Below are 19,597 nucleotides of genomic sequence, written 5' to 3' on the forward strand. Positions count from 1 at the left end.
TTACAAGGCAACTGTTTATAACAGAAATTGCAGCATGTACCTGATCTAAGAATGTGCCCCTATCCCGAGTGCAACTACCTACCCCCAATAAACTGCCCACCATTTAACTTCTGATATAAAGAAAAAAAGTGATCAGCAACACTTCATCTTTTCAGAAACTTCAACTTACAAAGAGAGATAAGTCCCTCCTCTAAGCTGTATGAGCACAAGAATGCATGATCAAAAGCATAGGTGGGTCTTGAGACAAAATCTGTCTTTTTGTCATATGGAGTCACAAAGAATAAAGTAATCCGACAGAAAAATGACAACACCAAGCCTACTTCTTCTCTGACAACCATATCTCCAAGCTGAATCCCACAATGTCATGGTTTAACATCTTGTCTCTTTCAGACCTCACCAACAGCCTTACCTCCACCAAAGCAAACTCCTGTGAAGATGAAGCTTTACCCATGTCCTTCATGAAAACCCTCTCTGTAAAGCTTTTCCACCACTATTCACCATTGTCCATTGTCATCGCCTTCTTCACCCAAGATCTCTTCCCAGAAGCCCTCAAGACTAGTCAGATGCTCCCTTTTTTGAGAAAACTGACAAAAGGCCCTGATGACTTTGGATACCACTGGCCTCTAACTCATCGGCTCCTCATTGCAAAATCATTGTAAAAGTCTACACAAAATTACATCATCACCACCCATCTCTTGAAGAATTATGAATCCAGCCTCAGATCATGCTGCGGCAGGGGGACAGCTGTTTTACACATCAAAGACTAATCACAGATATTCCTGCCTATAAAAGTGAAATCTGCCTCCTGAAATTGCTGGACGCTCAATCATTTTCGAACCACCCTCCCAGCTTCATCCACACCCTGATTTTTTTATCACATACAGTGGCAATGACCTTCACTGGTTCTCCACTTACCTATTCAACCAAAACCAGTTTGTTCACATGGACACCGCCAAGGCTCAGAAGATGTCCACTACCTAAGGAGTCCTACAGTGTCAGGAACTTGAGAGGAAGGCCAGTAAAAAAGACAGGGCTGAGCAAACAGCAGAAGACAGCAGGGAAAACATTCCAGAATGGAGCAGAGAGAGAAGGTGGAAAGTGGACCTGAGGAGGCGAGGGAGTCGTAAAAGGAGTAAGACACAAGTCAGAGGCAGGTGGAAGACCAATGGGACAACAGGAAGGGCAGTGTCAGCACTTCCTGGTTAGATTAAGTAGAATCAGTTGGATGGGAAAACTTGTCATGCAACTTCCTTTGTTGTAGGACTCATCATTGTCGAAATGTTTTTGTTCACCATTAGCATTCCCTTTCACATTTGTTGTGTATCCCTGATCTCTTACCGGTCCCCTTTGGCTACTTTATTTGAGATTCCCTGGCATTACGATTTACCAGTTTTTCTCCATGCCTGTTGACAATCCGCATGTGTGTTTATTGCTAATGCTCATGAGTCTGGGGAGGATTCCTAGAACTTCCTGGGTTGTGTAAAGTAAATATGTAGTGTTACTGAGTAATCACAACTAAGCTTAAATATTTGTGGTGATATCGTAATATATGTTTCTATGCTTTATTTAAGATTTTCACTAGTAGGAAGCCATAGTAAAGAACTTTGAGATGAGACTGAATGTGCACTAATATAAGACCAGACCGGCAGCAACTCTCTCTCTCTCTCTCTTACACCATTTTCTCGTGGAATGAGAGTGACCGTGGCATTTACCAGTTTCGTATGTGCTTACCTTCAGTCAGCAGAGTGGTGGATTAGCACTGGTAATCAGCGCTGAACTCTCGCTCCTCAACAGTCAACTTGTGACTCCCCTATTCCATTCAGTCGAGGTCATCTTCAATCTCTACCTAAAGCCTCTTGGGGCTCTACTCACTGATAATAGCATCACAATTCACAAGCAAACCACCAATGCACAACTCTACTAAAAATTCTTGTCCACTCCACCACCCATTGACTAGAATATTACCTGTATAATATCCAGGCTTGGTTGTGCAGCATCTACGTGAAGCTTAGTAGACCAAAACAGAATTGATCCTATTAATTAAAGACAAAAAGCAACCAATTGTCCAAACCTGGTTGAATTACATGAACCTGAACCTGAACAGAACTGAACCTCAACGTTCACCCCGCACCAAGTCATGTGGATTCATGTACACACCAATCCCACATGCAAGGACCACATCACTGAGAAAGCCAGGCCAGACAGACCAGTTACCAACTATCTCTACTAAGGAAAATTAAGGTGTTCCACTGCAGTTCAAACCCTCATACCCTCAAATCTGTATAGTTACAATGAACTGCTCTAGCACCTCACAGAATGCACGGTACTCCCAAAAGCCATCCTATATGCTGCAGCAAAACTCATCAAGGGTTGAAGAAATATGACCACCTCCGCTCCACCCTGATGGTACTCCACTGCCTCCCCCTTTGAAGCATGCACCATCTTCAAAATCAGTAACATCATCTACAAAGCTATCATGAATGGCCCTCCTGCCTATCTAGCTGACAGGGTGATCTGTTCTGGTGGCGTTCGGCACACCGTCTGCTAGGACACCATCTGACGACAGAGAAAGAAGATCAAATAAGAAGAGAGAGGAGCAGAAATAGGGTCAACCTGTTTCTCTGTACACCATGCTACAAACTTGCCCCACTGGCAGGCGTATACCAAGTTGGTGGAGGAACACCTGGCTGCCAAGATAACATTGCAGACTTTGGATGGAAGGTCGCAAGCTGTCAATTCTCTGCACTCAATCACCACGCATGAAGGTGGAGCGTTGGCATGTTCGGGTGGAAAACCCGCCCCTGCTGTTGCAACAGAAGATCCTACCAAAGGGACAGCCTGATAGGAGGTTTGATGGCCTTGCTCAACAGCTCAGGTTAGCAAACACTCAGAGCCCAGTTCGGAGCCACACGGATGATTTGGTCCCAGTCATTCCTGAACTTCTTGAGAACTCTGGGAAGGAGTGGTATGGGCAGAAAGGCATACAGGAGGCCTGAGCTCCACTCGAGATGAAAAGCGTCTCAGTGCGACAATCACCTTGGAAACTCTAGTGCACAGAACTGATGACATTGCGTGTTCTCGGCTGTGGCAAACCCTTCTAACCAAAGCTCTGCCCACTGCTCAAAGAGAACTTGCACCACTTCCGGATGGAGAAGTCATTAGTGATCCTCTAGGCATCTTTAGCTGCGTTTGTTCACCCTGGTGTTCAGGTGTCAGGGCATCTCTCTGGTGAACCACCAGAGAGATGCCCTGACATTCCAGCCATGTCCAGAGACGCAAGGCTTCTTGACAAAGGGCCCATGTCCCCACCCCACCCTGTTTGTTGCAGTACTACATGGCAGTGGGTTAGTTCATTAAAACCTGTTCTCTTGATGGAGGGTAGAAAGGCTTTTAATGTCAGCCAGATTGCCCTGGGCTCCAGAAGGTTGATCTAGAGTTCGGCCCACCCGGAGACCAGAGGCCTCTGATCTCCACCTTTCCCAGATGGCCGCCTCATCCCAGGAGTGACGCATCTGTCACCACTGTCAGATCTGGTTGGGGAAGGGAGAGGGGTCTGCCGCTGACCCAATCGTGGTTCATTAACCATCAATGCAGATCTTTTGCAGTTTCCTCAGAGATTTGGACCATGTCAGCGAGGCTCCCCTGATGCTGTGCCCACTGGAACGTCAGGTCCCACTGGGCACCGGAGATACCTATTCAATCCTCAGGAGTCCAATATTTGGGAGTGTTTGTCACTGGGAGCGCACAGCGTTCGTTTGATGCCAACTTCGTACCACATATGGAACGCCTGTCATGAGATGTTAAGTTTTGAAATACACTTCCATGTCTTTGCTGGGACGCTCGGTCATCTTTTAGATGGTTGTGCTGCTGCAGCTTTCATTCCAGTTGCAGAATCTCCCCTTCCCGATTACCCCCTACTCTTTGACAAAATCAATGCAGTGTTGCAGAAGCTGCTCAGGGAGGGTCGGTGGAATACCAAGTATCTCCTTAGAAAAGCTTTGCAGGCCGGTGTTTGAAGGGGGGTAGCCACACTGGATGTTCACTTGTATTACTGGGTAGCCCATCTTATTATTATCACTGGCTGGTGGTTTGTCCCAGAACCTATGTTGGTGGTACGCAGGGTGTGAGAACAAGATATAGGAGCAATTGATGATGATGATTGGAGAGAGGGCCAAGAGGCTCCCAAAATGCAGGCATAGCTTCACAGTTTTGACTTATACAAATGAAACTGCTTCACCAGGTATATTTCACCAGGGCCTGACTCTCCGCATGGGATTGATATCCAACAGTGGGTACTTATGGTGCAGGAGCTCCCCGGGGAATTTATCCCATACGTTTTGGTACTGTCCTTTCCTTTCTCCTTTCTGGGAGGGGATTCTGGGGAAATTAGAGAGTGCTGGGCGTGAGTATTCAGAGAGATCCCAGATTGCTAATACTTCATGGAACAGACGAGTTGGGTGGTACACAATACCAGAAGGCTCTTCTTTGGCTGGGCCTCATAGTAGCTAAGAGGGACATTGCAAAGGCCTGTAAAGAGGAAGATGCCCCATTGGTTGTGGTATGGGCCAAAGGCATGAACTTTTGTATGAGTATGTAACGCCCCATGTACAAGGCAAGAGGCTGTCCCCAGAAACATTACAAGATATGGAAGGGGTGGGCTGAAGCTAGGAGTATGCATCTGGAACCTTGCCCAGGCACCCCACAGTCTACCAACAGTATGGTAAGCTTACAATGAAAAGAGATGCTGGATAGGAGTACAAGGGGGGGATAAAAGGGCATGGATTGTACAAGTTATTGTGATGATTATGGTCAAAATATCAGTACACACTGCTGTTCTGCTTGATGTAATAAGATATATTTGTACTGAGTGTTACCGACTCACCTCGGTTCAAAAATTCAAATAAAAAGTTGTTATAAAAAAATAATGAATTTCTCGCAAGTACAACCGGCCCTTTACTAACTACAACTGTTATCAGATGAAGTTGTCTTAAATGTGGTCTGTTTTCTAAAAGTTGCCAAGAGTTTAAGGAAATCTTGTGACTAAGGGTTAACTTTTATAACTCAAATCGAATTTATATATATCCTTTTTTAACATTTTAAATTATTCTTATTATGCATTTTGTGATCAATGTTTCTTACCTTGCTTGTTTTTTTATCTGTGTACGCTTGGTACATTTTCTACATTGTTTCATGTTTCTGTATTGCTTGCGTTTTTGCTATTTTGCTTTTATGGTCCTTAGTTAAAGAACTAAATAAAGCTTACATTGATTGATTGATAGACTTTAGCACGTTCATAGTGAACCCCAGTAAATGCAGCAGGTCACCCGTAGTCTGGAGGTGGGAGACAACAGTCTAGGGTGAGGCCACCTTCAACAGCCAATCGTCGCGATAAGGGATGACTGGCACCCCTGATTGCTGCAAATGAGCTCCAACCACCACCCTCACCTTGGTCAACATCGACAGGTGCTGGTAAAGCCAAAAGGAAGCACAGTAAACTGAAAGTACTCATAGCCAACAGTGAACTGCAGGTAAAGCTATGGGCAGGCAGAACGGGAATGTGGGAGTATGCGCCCTGTAAGTCAAATGCTACCATCCAGTCTTCCGGGTCCAAGGCAGACAGGACTTGGCTGAGTGTGAACATTTTGAACACCTTCTTGAGGAAGAAATTGAGCGTGTGCAGGTCTAGGATACGATGAAGGCTTACGTTCTCCTTGGGCACCAGAAAGTAGCGGGAATAAGGACCACAACTTACTTCTGGCATCAGCACCCTCTCTATGGCTCCCTTGGCCAAGAGAGCTGTCACTTCCTGGCGGAGCAAGATGAAATGGTCTTTGTGAGCTTGTCACACATGAGTGGTCATGAACGGGAGGGAGTAGCCTCTACGGACAATATGAAGAGCCCAGTGGTTTGATTTTATTAACCTCCAGTGGAACAAGTGATATCGTATCCTGCCTCCCACTTGGTGCCCATTATGGAGAGAGGGCAAACTAAAGGGGTTTGGAGGCAGCACGGGGGTGGTGGACTGGCCTGACCTCTGGCTGCCTGACCCAAGGGCCTGGAGTACCGCGTCATTGGCCATGCAGAGCACCAGTGCTGAGTCCACCTTGTCTCCGAAGAGACTGGAGCCATCAAAGGGTACATGCATAAGCAACGCTTGGACATCCCCGGAAAAGCCAGTTGTTCTCAGCCAGGTGTGGCGCCACAAGCCCACCGACGAAGCAACCGCTCTGCCCAGTGAGTCGAAGTATCCAGCCCACATCAGATTGTGAACTTAGCTGCATCTCTCCCGTCTGCAATAGCTTGGGAAAGTGTGGCACAGGCCTCCTCCGGGACCATGGGCAGTGCCAGGTTGTTGGAAAGAACGTTTTCTTTCCTAAGGTGTCCTGTCTCTTGGATCCCTATCCGGTGGAGTGGTTGGGAATGCGCCAGGATACACACAGGAGATGGAAGCTTGGACCACCAAGTTATCCAAGGTAGGGTGTAGTGTGAGGACGTCGGGGTCCCCTGGGGTGGGGTGGGGCAGTGGCCGTGGGCAATCATCCTGTTCACAGAAGCCTCTGTGCAGGGCATGGACCAAGTTCCAAGCAGGACGTTGGTGAAGGCTTCATAAAATGGGAGAAGCGGTTCTGAGGGGGTCACTCCCGGCTAAAGCACCTTCGTCAAGACGTTACTCTTGACTACCACGAGCATAGGCTGAGACCCAGGACCTCGGCCACCCTTCTCACCACCATAGCAAACAAGGCTCCCTCCTCCGCACCCACAACAGGAGGAGAGACCATGTCAGTAGCGTACACAAAATCTTCACACCAGTCCATGTTAGGGTCTAGAAGCTGGTATTTTTCAGGGTCCAGTGACCCCTCCCACTCTTCCCCGAGTCCCAGTCCATAGAAATAGGGCTCGGGCTCCAGCCCGGGAAGCATTCCTCTACTTGGCGCCGAAGCCGGTGTTAGACAATGCCCCTCCGACTCTGTGTCCGAGTCAAGGAGTGAGAATGGGGATGGTGCCACTGGTTGGTACCGGCAGTGCCAGGAGCATCAGCACTGGGATCTGCACCAGGGAATGTCAAGGTGGTACAGTCAGCGCCAGTCCAGATCCATCTGTGGATATAATGGGCCCGACTTGAGCGGGGGACAGAACCACCAGCGGAGAACCAATGGAAGCCCCTCCCGAACCCATGGTGCCCGAAGGCGTGCCAGCAGGAACTGACCACCCAAATATGAGGTGCATGGTATAACACAATTCATGGAGTTGGCCGGGGGTCGCTCCGACTCCCGGAAATTCACGGAGGTGCGGAGCCAATCCAGGCTCCGGCTCAACCGTAGAGTCAGGCTTTGAAGGACGACGCTCCCTCGTCTCAGATGACTTCAACAGATGGGATGAAGTTGAAGACCTCTTCAACTTATTATTCTTAGTCTTACAGTGGAACTTACCCAAAGACGACTTGGAGCGACAAGGAACTTGGGCTGCACCACCGATTCCGGGACCTTCTTCTTTACCGGCATCTAGACTGTTGCGGCCATGTGAGTCTAGCAGCAAGTAACTTGAGGCAGCGCTCCCTCAAGGCCTTGGGGTGCATGGCATGGCAGTAAACGCAGGTCTTTGTGTAGTGTTCAGGCTCGAGGCGCAGGGGCAAACAAGACACGGGTCCGTCACCGACATCTGTCAGTGACAGGCATCGTAGGGCTTGAAGTCAAATTCCAAGCTGGCATACCTGCCACACCAGAGGAAAATCTTAAAAAACAGTTTGGCAAAATGTGGAAAAAAAGTAAGTACAAAAATGACTGGGGTTAGCTCTCTCATGGCGTGGAAAGAAAAGACCTGATGTCAGCACTCTGGGGCGGCGCCTCTGTAGGCACCTTGAACTTCACTTTTGGTGTGGACGACGACAAGTGAAGCCTAACGACGCTACCTACCGGTATACAGGGGCACGGTCCCCAAAAACAATTCCGGTTCCAGTCTGACACCTGGAGACAATGCTAAGCTAAGGAATCTGTGGCTAGAAGTCTGTATGAGATGATAATGTGTGGACATGGCATCACCTAGTGTATTGATTTGTTTTGATCAAATTAAAGTATTAGCTGTCAACTTACTTCAGAATTTACAAAAGGTGCACTTCATTTGTGCTTTCTTAATTCTGATATATTCAGAAATACTTGCGCAGTTCATTTAAAATTTTCCAGTGCTAAACAAAATACACCCTCCTACCCCCCAGTATCCAGCAAGATTTTCACATAAATCCTCTCTCTTTGAACTCAAATAAACAAAAGTAAACACCAAGCTCCCTCGGAAGACAGAGCCTGATATCTGACCTCTGTCTTTGAATCCACAGGAATGTGACAAGAGAGGTAGTGCGAAAAGTCTTTGCTCTTCAGGAAGAACAAACTCAAGCTCGACAGCCCAAAACAAATAAAGCCAGCAAAGAGAAAGTCAGAAAATGTAAGTTACAAATCACAAAACTAATGGTATGCAACAGGCAAAATGCATTTCCAGCTAACATTTCTGAATGTCCCCAAGAAAACAAGACAACTGCACTGTCAGAAAGGCTTCAACCTAAAAAGGCCTGTTCACTCCTACTGATCACTACACGGTATGCTGCCACCACCACGCTTGTACTGCTTAGCTCTGGGAAAAGGCAGAAGCCTTTCAGCACTATAAGAGTAGTGCTTAGGGCGCCCCTCCTGGTCCAAAAAGACAGCATCCATGTGGCAGGCTATGTCATGGCACACACACATGACCTGTGTTTGCCCAAGACAAAAAAAATCAGCATACGGGAAAATATACAACAATATACACAAACAACACAACAATTTACCTAAGGATCTTCATTAACCACCTAACTGAATCCCTTCTGAAAATTCAAACTGGACGGAAACTAAAACTGGATTAAAACAAACTGTATTCCTGCTAATCACTGTCAATGCTGAAAACAATACTATGAAAGGATGGCTTATACACCTCAATAAAGTAGATGTATGCTCTGAATTGATAAAGTATGCCAAAGCCATAGACTTCATACTAGATAACAGATGAAACATAGATAGCCCTCTTAAATCTTTGGTAAAGTGAGCTTAACAGCAATTAAGACTCATTTAATTCCCAAGGAGATCCAATCCCATAAATCATCTTAAAGAGCTATATTAGTCAATGATACCCTCAAGACTAAAATGTAGGATGATTCCTCTCATCACTTACCTTCCTTTTATGACAGACCCATTGAATCTTGTCCTTCATGCAGCTTAAAGATCAATCACAGACACAAGGAAATGTGTCCAAATATCTCCAGCACTCATTGCAGCTAAGTGGTGCTTATTCCAATTTACTTACAAATTTGCTTGAATTATGTGACAGCTCTAACACTAAACACTCCACATTATCAGCTAGATTCATCATTATCCAGTTTTGCGAGTCCTTAATAGAGATTCATAAGGAATCGCTATTAAGGACTTGCAAACCGGGATTCATGTAGGAATTGCAAAAAATATTGCGATTCCTACATCTTCCTTATTTGCGATTAGCAAATTGCTAATCGCAAATAAGGAATAACTCTCCATTCATTCCTATGGGCAAAGGCCCATAGGAATGAATGGGGAGTTATTCCTTATTTGCGATTAGCAATTTGCTAATCGCAAATAAGGATGCGATTTCAAGGGTGCCAGGGGTGTCCAAAGGACACCCTGTAAAGTTTAAAGGGTTTGTGGGGAGCACTCCGTTTTAAACTAAATATTCACCCTATTCAATCTGTGCTGCAACTAATCAGGTGTGTCAGACCCGTATATTTCAAATGCTAGTTTAGGTGAGATTAATCTCATCTAGTTGCGCACTGTTCACCACGTGTTATCCAACACTTTAAATCATAATCAATATTAATACAATAAACAAATTTAACTTCAGTTATTTAATTCATATACTGATTCATTCATAATCATCACAATGTTATAACCAAGTACAATCCAAATTCAATTGAACACATTATCTTGTAGTACTCAATGTTCTAAAGAAAACCAACATTTTAAGTTCATGTTATAACCACACAAATTTCATAGCACTTAATTTTCATATTCATGCCAAATGCATTTCGGCACTACATTGTGCCTTCATCAGGGGCTGATCTGTAAAAATAGAAACAATGGAACAAGTGAGTGTGTAATGTTAATCATGTGTCATGGGGGTATATATATTAAAGAGATGTTTCTTCATACCTCTAATGGAAGTAAGTCTGTTCAGTGAACTGGAAAAATACATTAAAGACCAGCGATAAATGGAAGAATGAGACTTTATAAACCATCTGAGATGGATAAATAAGGGGACCGCTTACCTAAGTATATCTGGGACTTGGTACCCTGCGAAAACAATTGACAGTCCAAACATTTGGTTCGTGAACATTCACGTAATACTTTTTAATCACTCGCCAAATGATGACAAAGAATAACATGAGCAAAAGGTCCTACCTGATCTGTGTGGGATGTTCCGATCTATAAGTATATGATATGGTATTAAACACTGGATAGAAAAACTCCCAGTTTAAGATATATTTCAGCCATTTCCAAAGTCACGTACCTTAAGAGTACTGTTTCCTGTCCTGAATCAAAAAAACGAATTGTTTATTAAGCGGGAATGCGCAAAAATTGTTCAAACATGTGTGAGCGAGTATCGCGCTAGAAAATGAGAAGAGTACTGTTTCCTGTCCTAAATCATCAAAAACGAGGTGTTTTTTAAGCGAGAATGCTCAAAATTGTTCAAACATGTATGAACGAGTATCGCGCTAAAAAATGAAAAGCCCATTACCTGTAGATAACGTCGCCACTATTCTAAACAGTTGAGTGAAACCCGCGTTCTCCTACTTGCAATCGAGTGCTCTGGATCAAACGTCCCGCGCCATTGCTGGTCTAAACCGCGTCATAGCGTGTTTCCTTGAGCAACACTAAAAACGGACTAAACGAAAAAACGTTCCGATCCTAGAGGTAACCTAACGCGCCATTTTAAAAAAGTGACATATTCAGGATATATGGGCATCATAGCCATACTGATTAAAGCAGAATATTTTATCTTATATCCTGAACGATAATGGCCAAATACTAATTCAATGAATAGTAAATACGTAATCTTCTGACGCTAAGTCTGGAATAAGTATTGTGTTGATGCGCGTCAATGTCTAAACTCGAGTGTTATAAAAAAGGAAAAGTGTTATGTTCCATACGCAACGTCCTAGGAGATATCTCTTATGCTCACTATTGCAATTCATGATGCACGAATTAGACGTGATGGTTTCACCCTGGGTAAACTCAAATAATAATGAAATGTTATGATTGTTTAACTGTTGGCCCAATATAATTAGGTGATTAGTGTCTGTATATGTGGATGTACCAGTGTATTCAAGAAACACATATTCAAATAATTCACATATACTAATGTCATCATTACCAACTTATTAACCTCCCGTTATAAATACCTAAACATTTTATGTGTTATGTCAAACAGTAATACAGGCTGATAGATGTGATATTGTGTAGACATTATACAGAGTGACAATCATTCAAAATATATACGTGCAAAATAAATCTGGCACATTCATAATGGCTATGTTAACAATACTGACTGAGACTAGTGTATCACATCGTGAAGTCTAGAGTAAACCTGAGAAATTCAAGACAAAATGAAAGAATGTACATACCACATCTCAAATGAACCTTAAGTGTTAAAGAGTGTGTCAATCATTTCGACAGCATAGATGTACATAAATGTTCATAAACGTCCCATATCTAGAGCCCTACAGGTAACATGAAAGGTCATATCTCTCATTTAATCCCTTAGGCTGCATTGTTTGCAAACATTTAATCCAATATAATTCACGTTGAAGAAGACGAAGTCTATTATCAACTCCTGATTTAATCACTACCTTCTCAATGATAAAACATCGTAATTGGGAAATCGTATGACTTGACTCTTTCCAGTGGGTAGCCAAAGGTGATGATAAATTCTGGTTGCGTATCCTACTCTTATGCTCATTGAGTCTGGTTTTGAGCTTGCGCTCTGTCTTTCCTAATTACAACTTGCCACATGGGCATTTAATCCCATAGATTATGTTTTGAGTATTGCAATCACTGCTGTGTCTCAATTTAATAGTTTTGCCAGTAGTAGGATGAGAAAAAGTATTCCCAGTGGTTATATTATTACAATTCACACAGTTCAGACACCGGGTTGTTCCTCTGTAATCAATGTGTTGATCTTCTTTTTCTCTGCCCTTCAAAATTTGTCTGATGTTGGGTCCTCTCTTGTATGCATGCATTGGTGGTTGAGCAAATATCCCATTAAAATCTGCCTCTGTGGAGAGTAGTTCCCATCTCTGGTTGATAATCTGTTTGATCTTTGGTGATGCTGTGGTGAACTTCGTCACAAATACCATTCTATCCTGGGTAGTTTTAGATCTTTGTTGCAACAATGTGCTTCTATTCATATCTCTGACTCGCTCTCTGCTCCGTTGGACAATATGATCTGGATATCCACGTTCTTTGTATCTTTGAACAAACTTCTCAATATTGGCCTCACTTGTAGTTGTCTGTGAACAGATCCTTTTGATACGAATAAATTGAGAGAGAGGTAAATTCTCTACCAATCGTCTCGGGTGGAAACTAGCGTAATGTAACGCACTGTTGCGATCTGTTGTCTCTGATGAAGGCACAATGTAGTGCCGAAATGCATTGGGCATGAATATGAAAATTAAGTGCTATGAAATTTGTGTGGTTATAACATGAACTTAAAATGTTGGTTTTCTTTAGAACATTGAGTACTACAAGATAATGTGTTCAATTGAATTTGGATTGTACTTGGTTATAACATTGTGATGATTATGAATGAATCAGTATATGAATTAAATAACTGAAGTTCAATTTTGTTATTGTATTAATATTGATTATGATTTAAAGTGTTGGATAACACGTGGTGAACAGTGCGCAACTAGATGAGATTAATCTCACCTAAACTAGCAAAGGACACCCTGTAGCACCCCTGAAAAGCAAATGTAGCCAGATGTTGCGCACACACATGTCCAAAGGGCATGTGTGTGTGTGTAACATACCACTCAGAAAAATGCACTAAAGTGCATTTTTCTGAGTTTTCGCTAGAAATTGCGAATTCGCAAATTGAAAATGGTTGATGAATTGCATTTAAGGAATCTCAAATAGAGATTCCTTAAATGCAATTCCTTGCAAATATGCGATTTCGCAATTAGCGATTTTTGCATTTGGGATGATGAATCCCAAATGCAAAAATTGCACTCGCAAAGGGCCAGATTCTCAGAGTCTGGCCCTTTGCGAGCCGCTTTCGGCTTGATGAATCTAGCTGTATGTAACAAACAAATTATTAGTATCATGCAAACTAAGACAGTTGTGCCTCACCAACAATCTCCAATTGAAAACGCTTGATGCAACAAAGTCTCCACCCTAACATGATCATTTGCTCTAAAAGTGTCTAGCAGCTACTAAGGTCACCTGAAACTGTCTGTGTTTATCATTTTGTGCAAGCACACATTTGTTCTTGTGGAGGCCAGGGGCATCATCGCACACAATCCATATGAGAGACCCCTGTACCTACAATGGATTATTTATCATAAAGCCTGGAAGCAGTCTGCATTATACAAAATATAGTAATTTGGAGTTAATGAGTGACCTTCCTCACCTCCTTCCCTACCCACAAGCAACTGGCCTGAGTTGAGAGTTGTACACGGTATGCGAAACTGGTATGATTGCAAATTCCACTCAACATTTAGCAGAACTAGGAGTGATTAAAGATTGCTGTGAGGTTTGGAAATTAATAAAGGTATTTTCTGAAATACCGATGCAGCATAAGTACAATGCCCATTTTAGAATTAGTTGTGGATTCATATCAGAAACAGCTATTGGAATCTCTGAGAAGGAAATAACTTCTGGTTTAACACCTTCGGTGCTCATGACGAGCTGAGCTCGTCATGAGCCACAGCGCTCCGGTGCTCATGACGAGCTCAGCTCATCTTGAGCCGTGGAATGCTCAGGTGCGGGGAGAATTGCTCCGCTGTGCTGAGCGTTCCACGGGAGCCAATGCACCTGTGACGAGCTCAGCTCGTCATGAGCACCGGAGCGCCGTAGCTCATGACGAGCTCAGCTCGTCATGCGCATGCGGGCGCTGTGCGCACCCCCTCCCCTCCAGCACAGCGGGGGAATAACCCCCGCAGCGAAGGGGATAAGAAAAATTGAATTAAAAAAAAACATATTCGTAAGAGTTGTGGTCATGGCTCTTGTTAGAATTTAACTTGCAAAACTGTAGTTGTGCACAGCAGGCTAGCACCAAAAACCTCAAATTGAAGGGGGACATGGCTCAAGATAATAGTACTTAAAACACTGTTTTGTTAAGAAGCCTAAATAGACTGATTGTGACATTCTTTTTAAGCTGTTTGATAATAATTGTTGTCCTGCATAATGGCGCTATATACCAAATGCAAGGCAGAAACATTGTTGACTATCTTATCCATGGTCTGTAACAGTGGGTTCACGTGAAAGAACCAGAACTGTCATATTGAGACCTTAGAAAAGATGCTGAAAATGTAACATTGAATCAATGTGCGATACCATGTCTGAAGCCATGTTCTGTGATGTTAGGTCAAGATCAATATTGTGTAAGTAAAGTTACAAAAAGAAGACTAACGCTAACAGTTTTTTCATTTTGGAATGTGGTGTAAAAATGTAAATATCAATACTAGTGAAGGATAAATTTCTCAGCATGAGGATAGGCCAGTGCCACCTAGGCCTGAGACTCAACACATTCAAACTCAGTACATATTACAGCCCATATGATAATCAATCATAAATGAGGAACAACTTCTCAAAACGAACTTAACAGAAATCTAACAATACCAAAGGATCAAGTTCTATATATGAAATATCAGGGGCTAGGGGCATAAGCTACTAAAATCAGTATTATTGCGGGTCTTCACAGAGGGTTAAGAAGCTCTGGAAATTGAGTCAAAGTTCTGCACCCAAGGCTTACAAGACAGGTGTGTAAAGTATGTCACATAGGGTTTCTCTCACATAAATAAATCAATATGACATAAATAACAAAAAGAGAGAAAGCCCAGAAAACTAAGCTCTAAAGAGAATAAGAGAATAAAGTAGGAAGGAAAACCTGGAATAAGAGTAACAGAGGAATAAATATAGATTGCAGATGGTAAGGAGAACCATGAATAACAGCAAAAGAAGGAGACCAGAGTCAGGTATATGGCAGGAGAAACAGGTGCAAAAATAGAAGGAAAAGTGGCAGGAAACCAAAAGGAGAACCAGAAATAAAATTACTACAGATAGAAATTAGTGAGATAGAATTCAATGGGCAGCGTTAAAGGGGTTCTCATACCCACCCGAAAGCATGGAGGTGAAGGGCTTCTGATGACCCCAGTGGATTGTTCTGTGGTGTTGATGATGTCTCTCATCCGGTTCTGGGATGTCACATTAATATCTAAAAGAACCAGTCAAAAGAAGGTATTACGACACATAAAAAACTAATTATAATTATTTTTCCAAAGGGGGCAGAGAAAAGGGAATGAGTTGCAAGCTGGAACTTAAAAGTAAAGGAGGGATGAGTAATGGGTAAGTTTATAATGAGGGGGGTAAGAAGAGGTGATAATGGAGAATAAAGGAAGAACATGAATATATCAGAGTATATCACTGTATGGCAATGTTGATGCGAAGTATACCCCAATACCATGTATATGTATCTGTGAAGCGCTCTGATACCCAAGGGTCACGTTCGCGCTATATAAAACTCTCTAAATAAAAATAAATTAAATAAAAAGAACAGCACTGGTATAGACAAAAGTGGCTGAATAATACAGTGGAGCAATCTGATGCGCTGGCAGGTAGTGCGGAGAGGTAAAGTGCTTGCTGCAAACATATGGTTGCTGGCCGAAGGTCAGAGGTTTCAATAAGAATAGGAACTCATTTTTCCTTTCCGAGGTAAATAAAATAAGTATTTATGAGTATGCCTAAAAATAATTAGTGTGTATATGAAACAAGGGAACCCAAATTGGATCGGTCAGGTACCTTAGGAACTAACTTATTACAAGAGATAGTGGTACCTGATTTAGTACAGAAAATATATACAATGAATATAGCCTCAATCAGTACTATATTTTAGCCCATATCCAGCCGGACAAGGGCGATTTTAATATGCAAAATGGTTGAAATTAAACATAAACGTGAGTCAAATAACAGTGAGATACAAGCCTGTATCCGTGAACCCACATATCAAACAAACAAACAAAGTAAAAGTCTCAGGCCGTTTGTGGTTGTTTCCATAAAGCAATACATAAATAGAATATATGACTTTACCACGAATACAAATACTCCGCATGGCATTACCACACGAATTTTACTTCGCAAGTGGCTTTACCACGCAGCTTTTTAGAACGCAAGTTCTAACATCGCATTTAAAAAACATTACGTTCAGCAGCTCTTACTTCCATCCACCATGGAAATATGCGTCAAAACATGTCTACCAAAACTAAAAAAGGACTACAATTATGACGTACACGCCACGTCTTTGCTGCGGCTCTTTTCTTTTACTTTTAAATGACACTGTAGTGCGTTTTTTTAATGTATGTAGCCTGCTCGTTTATTTTTTATTTTTTTATGGGGGGAGACCCCCCCAACCCCCCAAGGCCACGCAGAATTTACAAGCAGGACGACCAAAAGGAATACCACTTGCGTGGTAAAGACGGTCGTGGAAGGCACCCGCGTTGAAGAGACGTTTGCGGGGTAAGTGGATCGTTGAAAACGTCATGCGTGGAAAAGACTTCGTTGTAAATGATGTTTCCTACATAAATAGAGAAACGACAATTAGGGGAAGGTCACCTTTACACAAATTATATATATATATATATATATATACAAATCACTGTGTATAAGGTTGACAACTGTGTCAACGGCGTTTCGATCCTTTACAGAAAGATATAGGATCATCATCAGGACTGTCAGGTAAAGTGCCTGAAAACAATAGCCTGTGATTTACTGCAATGTAGCCCGTGTTGCAAGGGCTAGCGTGAACAAGACCGGATTGCCAACAACTCGCATGGACCCTGAAACATCGGGTTAGTTTAAATGAGGAATCGTGGTCAGCTTGAATAGTGTCTTCACATTCGGGGTTACTTTACATAGTAGTAAGGATAAGACGGCCTCACAATGTGGGCAGTACTAGGTTGGTCCTAGGTCAGTGCGTGATGCTAATTGGACCTAATTTGGTGCTCGTAACGGTATAATGATGTGAAGGCAATCCGAGGAGCAGAACTACAGTACTATGAAGCAGTACAGAAGGTAATGATGGCTATGTCACAATGTTCGCACATCCTAAGCAGTACACAAATCTAGGGAAACAAATGTACCAAACCATAACACAAAATTAAAGTTTGTGCTCTCCTGGTGTAAACACCCTGCTACCTCGGGTGAGATAGCCAGAACCGGAGAAACCCCCAGTTCGGCAGACTAGTGAGCAGAAAAATTCCGAGGCACATAGAGAAGTCCAACACTCATGAAGTATAGCCAGTAAATAAGCATTGCAAGATCACAGCTGGATTTGTCCCGATTTATTTTTTCCACAGGTATTCACATTTCTTGCATCAGGGATGTAATATCCAATAAAGACAGGCAGCCGACATATGTTTCGTCACAGAGACTTTTTTCAAGGCTGAAGTATATGAACAGTGACAGTATTCTGAGTGTAAGCGCGACAAAGTAGTACCTCATGATATAGCGTTCTTCCTTGTTAATAAAAATTGTTGCATTGTTACCAACAATAAACGCACCTGTATGTTACCGGGAACAGTATCAATTAATGAAGTGGCATGTACTGTCGAATGCTGAGCGATAGTAGAAAGAGAAGCGCCCAGCATCGGTGCACCTGGGTGTTATACCGGAATGTATAAGAATGAGGGGAAAGAAGTATGTTTGCGGCCTTGATCACCCTTAAGACATAGCAGGCAGTCCGTATGATTGTTCCTGACAATGTGCTTTCCCCTCGGTCGGCCTCTGCTGCCTCCACATCCTGTGGAACCCCAAAAGAGCTGCGTGGGGGCTGCACAGGCTGGGAGGGTTGCTTCTGGTGAAAAGTAAGGCCTCATAAGTACCATCTGAATTTTCAGCACCTTTAAGAGAGCATATCCTAAAGTTAAGCCGACACATCACCAGAGAATTACGGGGCGCTAATCCATGTGTTACATCAGATCACAACACTAGTGCGCATAGCATGACCTACGCAACCTGTGGTATCCAGACTGCCTCTCAACATATACTTAGCTGCATCATAATCATCATGGATAGTCTGTGAAAAGGCATTCCTGAAAATTCTTCTGAAATGGCAACATGAGCTGACTGGTCACATCACAGAGGACATGCATATAGCATCCTAGCAGACATACCATGTCCAGGGACCTCAATACCAAACCGACAGAGGACAACACCCTTTTACCAAAAGAATCAATACACTTCTACAACCTGTCTGTCGGCACCAGCTCGACTCTTCGAAGGCAGTAGCTACTAAAGCAGCTGGCGAGGTGAAGGATAAAGCCCTCAAAATACCAAAAGCAACAGATGCCCCTCTTCACCCTTCAACCTTGAGCATGGTACTGGAAGCCCTGAGGAAGAACACCGACCGCAAAGGTGCTACGATGCCTTCCATCCTCACCACCTACTCGTCTGTGGACTCCGAGCGGCTCCGGGTACTACTGAGGCGAGCGCTGGGGAAGGGCCTGAAGCAGGGCCTTCTGATCAGGCCGACCAACTCTACAGCGAATGGAGCCACAGGAAGGTTCAAGCTGGCGCCAGCCAGACCAAAAACTCTGAAGAAGGTATCTGAGAACAGTGACCCAAATGGAGAACAGGTGCCCAAAGCGAGAATGAGAAGGTGGCTACCAAAGGGGCAACCAAGGAAAAGACCAGTCAAAAGGAGGGAAAGCAGGCAGCAAAGGCTGCACCCACAAGCAAAGATAACACAGATAAGGACTCTGCCAAACCTACCGCCAAGCTTGGCAAGAAATAGTTATGAAACCCTGTTGGTTATTTTAACTTACTATAATGCAAATTATTTTTACTATTCAATAACAGTTCTGACTGACATAGTGTGTCCTACAATCACCATAAGGTTTGACACCTGTGGTCTTTGGGGGAGATTTTTTTTATAGCACTTTGCCAAAGAAGAAAATGTGAGGGTCAGTTCCACACCGACCAAAGGTTCCACTCCAGATTTGTGTTGAAGGTCGCAGAAAGAAAGGCACTGATGTGAGTGGACAGTGATGGAACCTATATGCGGCTCAATGCCGGTATTTCCACAGTTGGTGTGCTGCTGCCACGTAATCCCCTGGGGCCACCTGTCTGCATGCAAGAGCAACTGCCGGAAAAGTTCCATATCCAGCTTTGGGGCAGGGGGAATTCAAAAGGTGAGGAACCTGCAGTTAAAAGAATCCATCAGATATTATTATTGAACATGTAACTTACCTTCGGTGCCACCTTATCTGGTAGAGACTTCTTGATGCAGATTACTTACCTTAGAATATTCCTCAGGTGTCAAATTGGATCTGGAAACC

At 43.3% G+C, this 19,597-nt stretch overlaps 1 protein-coding gene and 1 pseudogene across 5 annotated transcripts in view; one reads left to right on the top strand and one right to left on the bottom strand.

The window, feature by feature from the left end:
- Positions 1-19,597, bottom strand: part of LOC144781595 (uncharacterized) — a 483,894-nt gene that overhangs the window by 238,958 nt on the left and 225,339 nt on the right. For all 5 annotated transcript variants that reach the window (XM_078660513.1, XM_078660514.1, XM_078660512.1 and 2 more), the window contains exon 5: positions 15,383-15,480. In XM_078660513.1, coding sequence (XP_078516639.1) covers positions 15,383-15,480 — 98 coding nt within the window. The remainder of the gene's footprint in view (positions 1-15,382; positions 15,481-19,597) is intronic.
- LOC144782558 (protein B4-like) lies at positions 17,934-19,053 on the top strand (annotated as a pseudogene).

The sequence above is a fragment of the Lissotriton helveticus genome, chromosome 9 (genome assembly GCF_964261635.1).
Source record: "Lissotriton helveticus chromosome 9, aLisHel1.1, whole genome shotgun sequence".
Taxonomy (NCBI): Eukaryota; Metazoa; Chordata; class Amphibia; order Caudata; family Salamandridae; genus Lissotriton; species Lissotriton helveticus.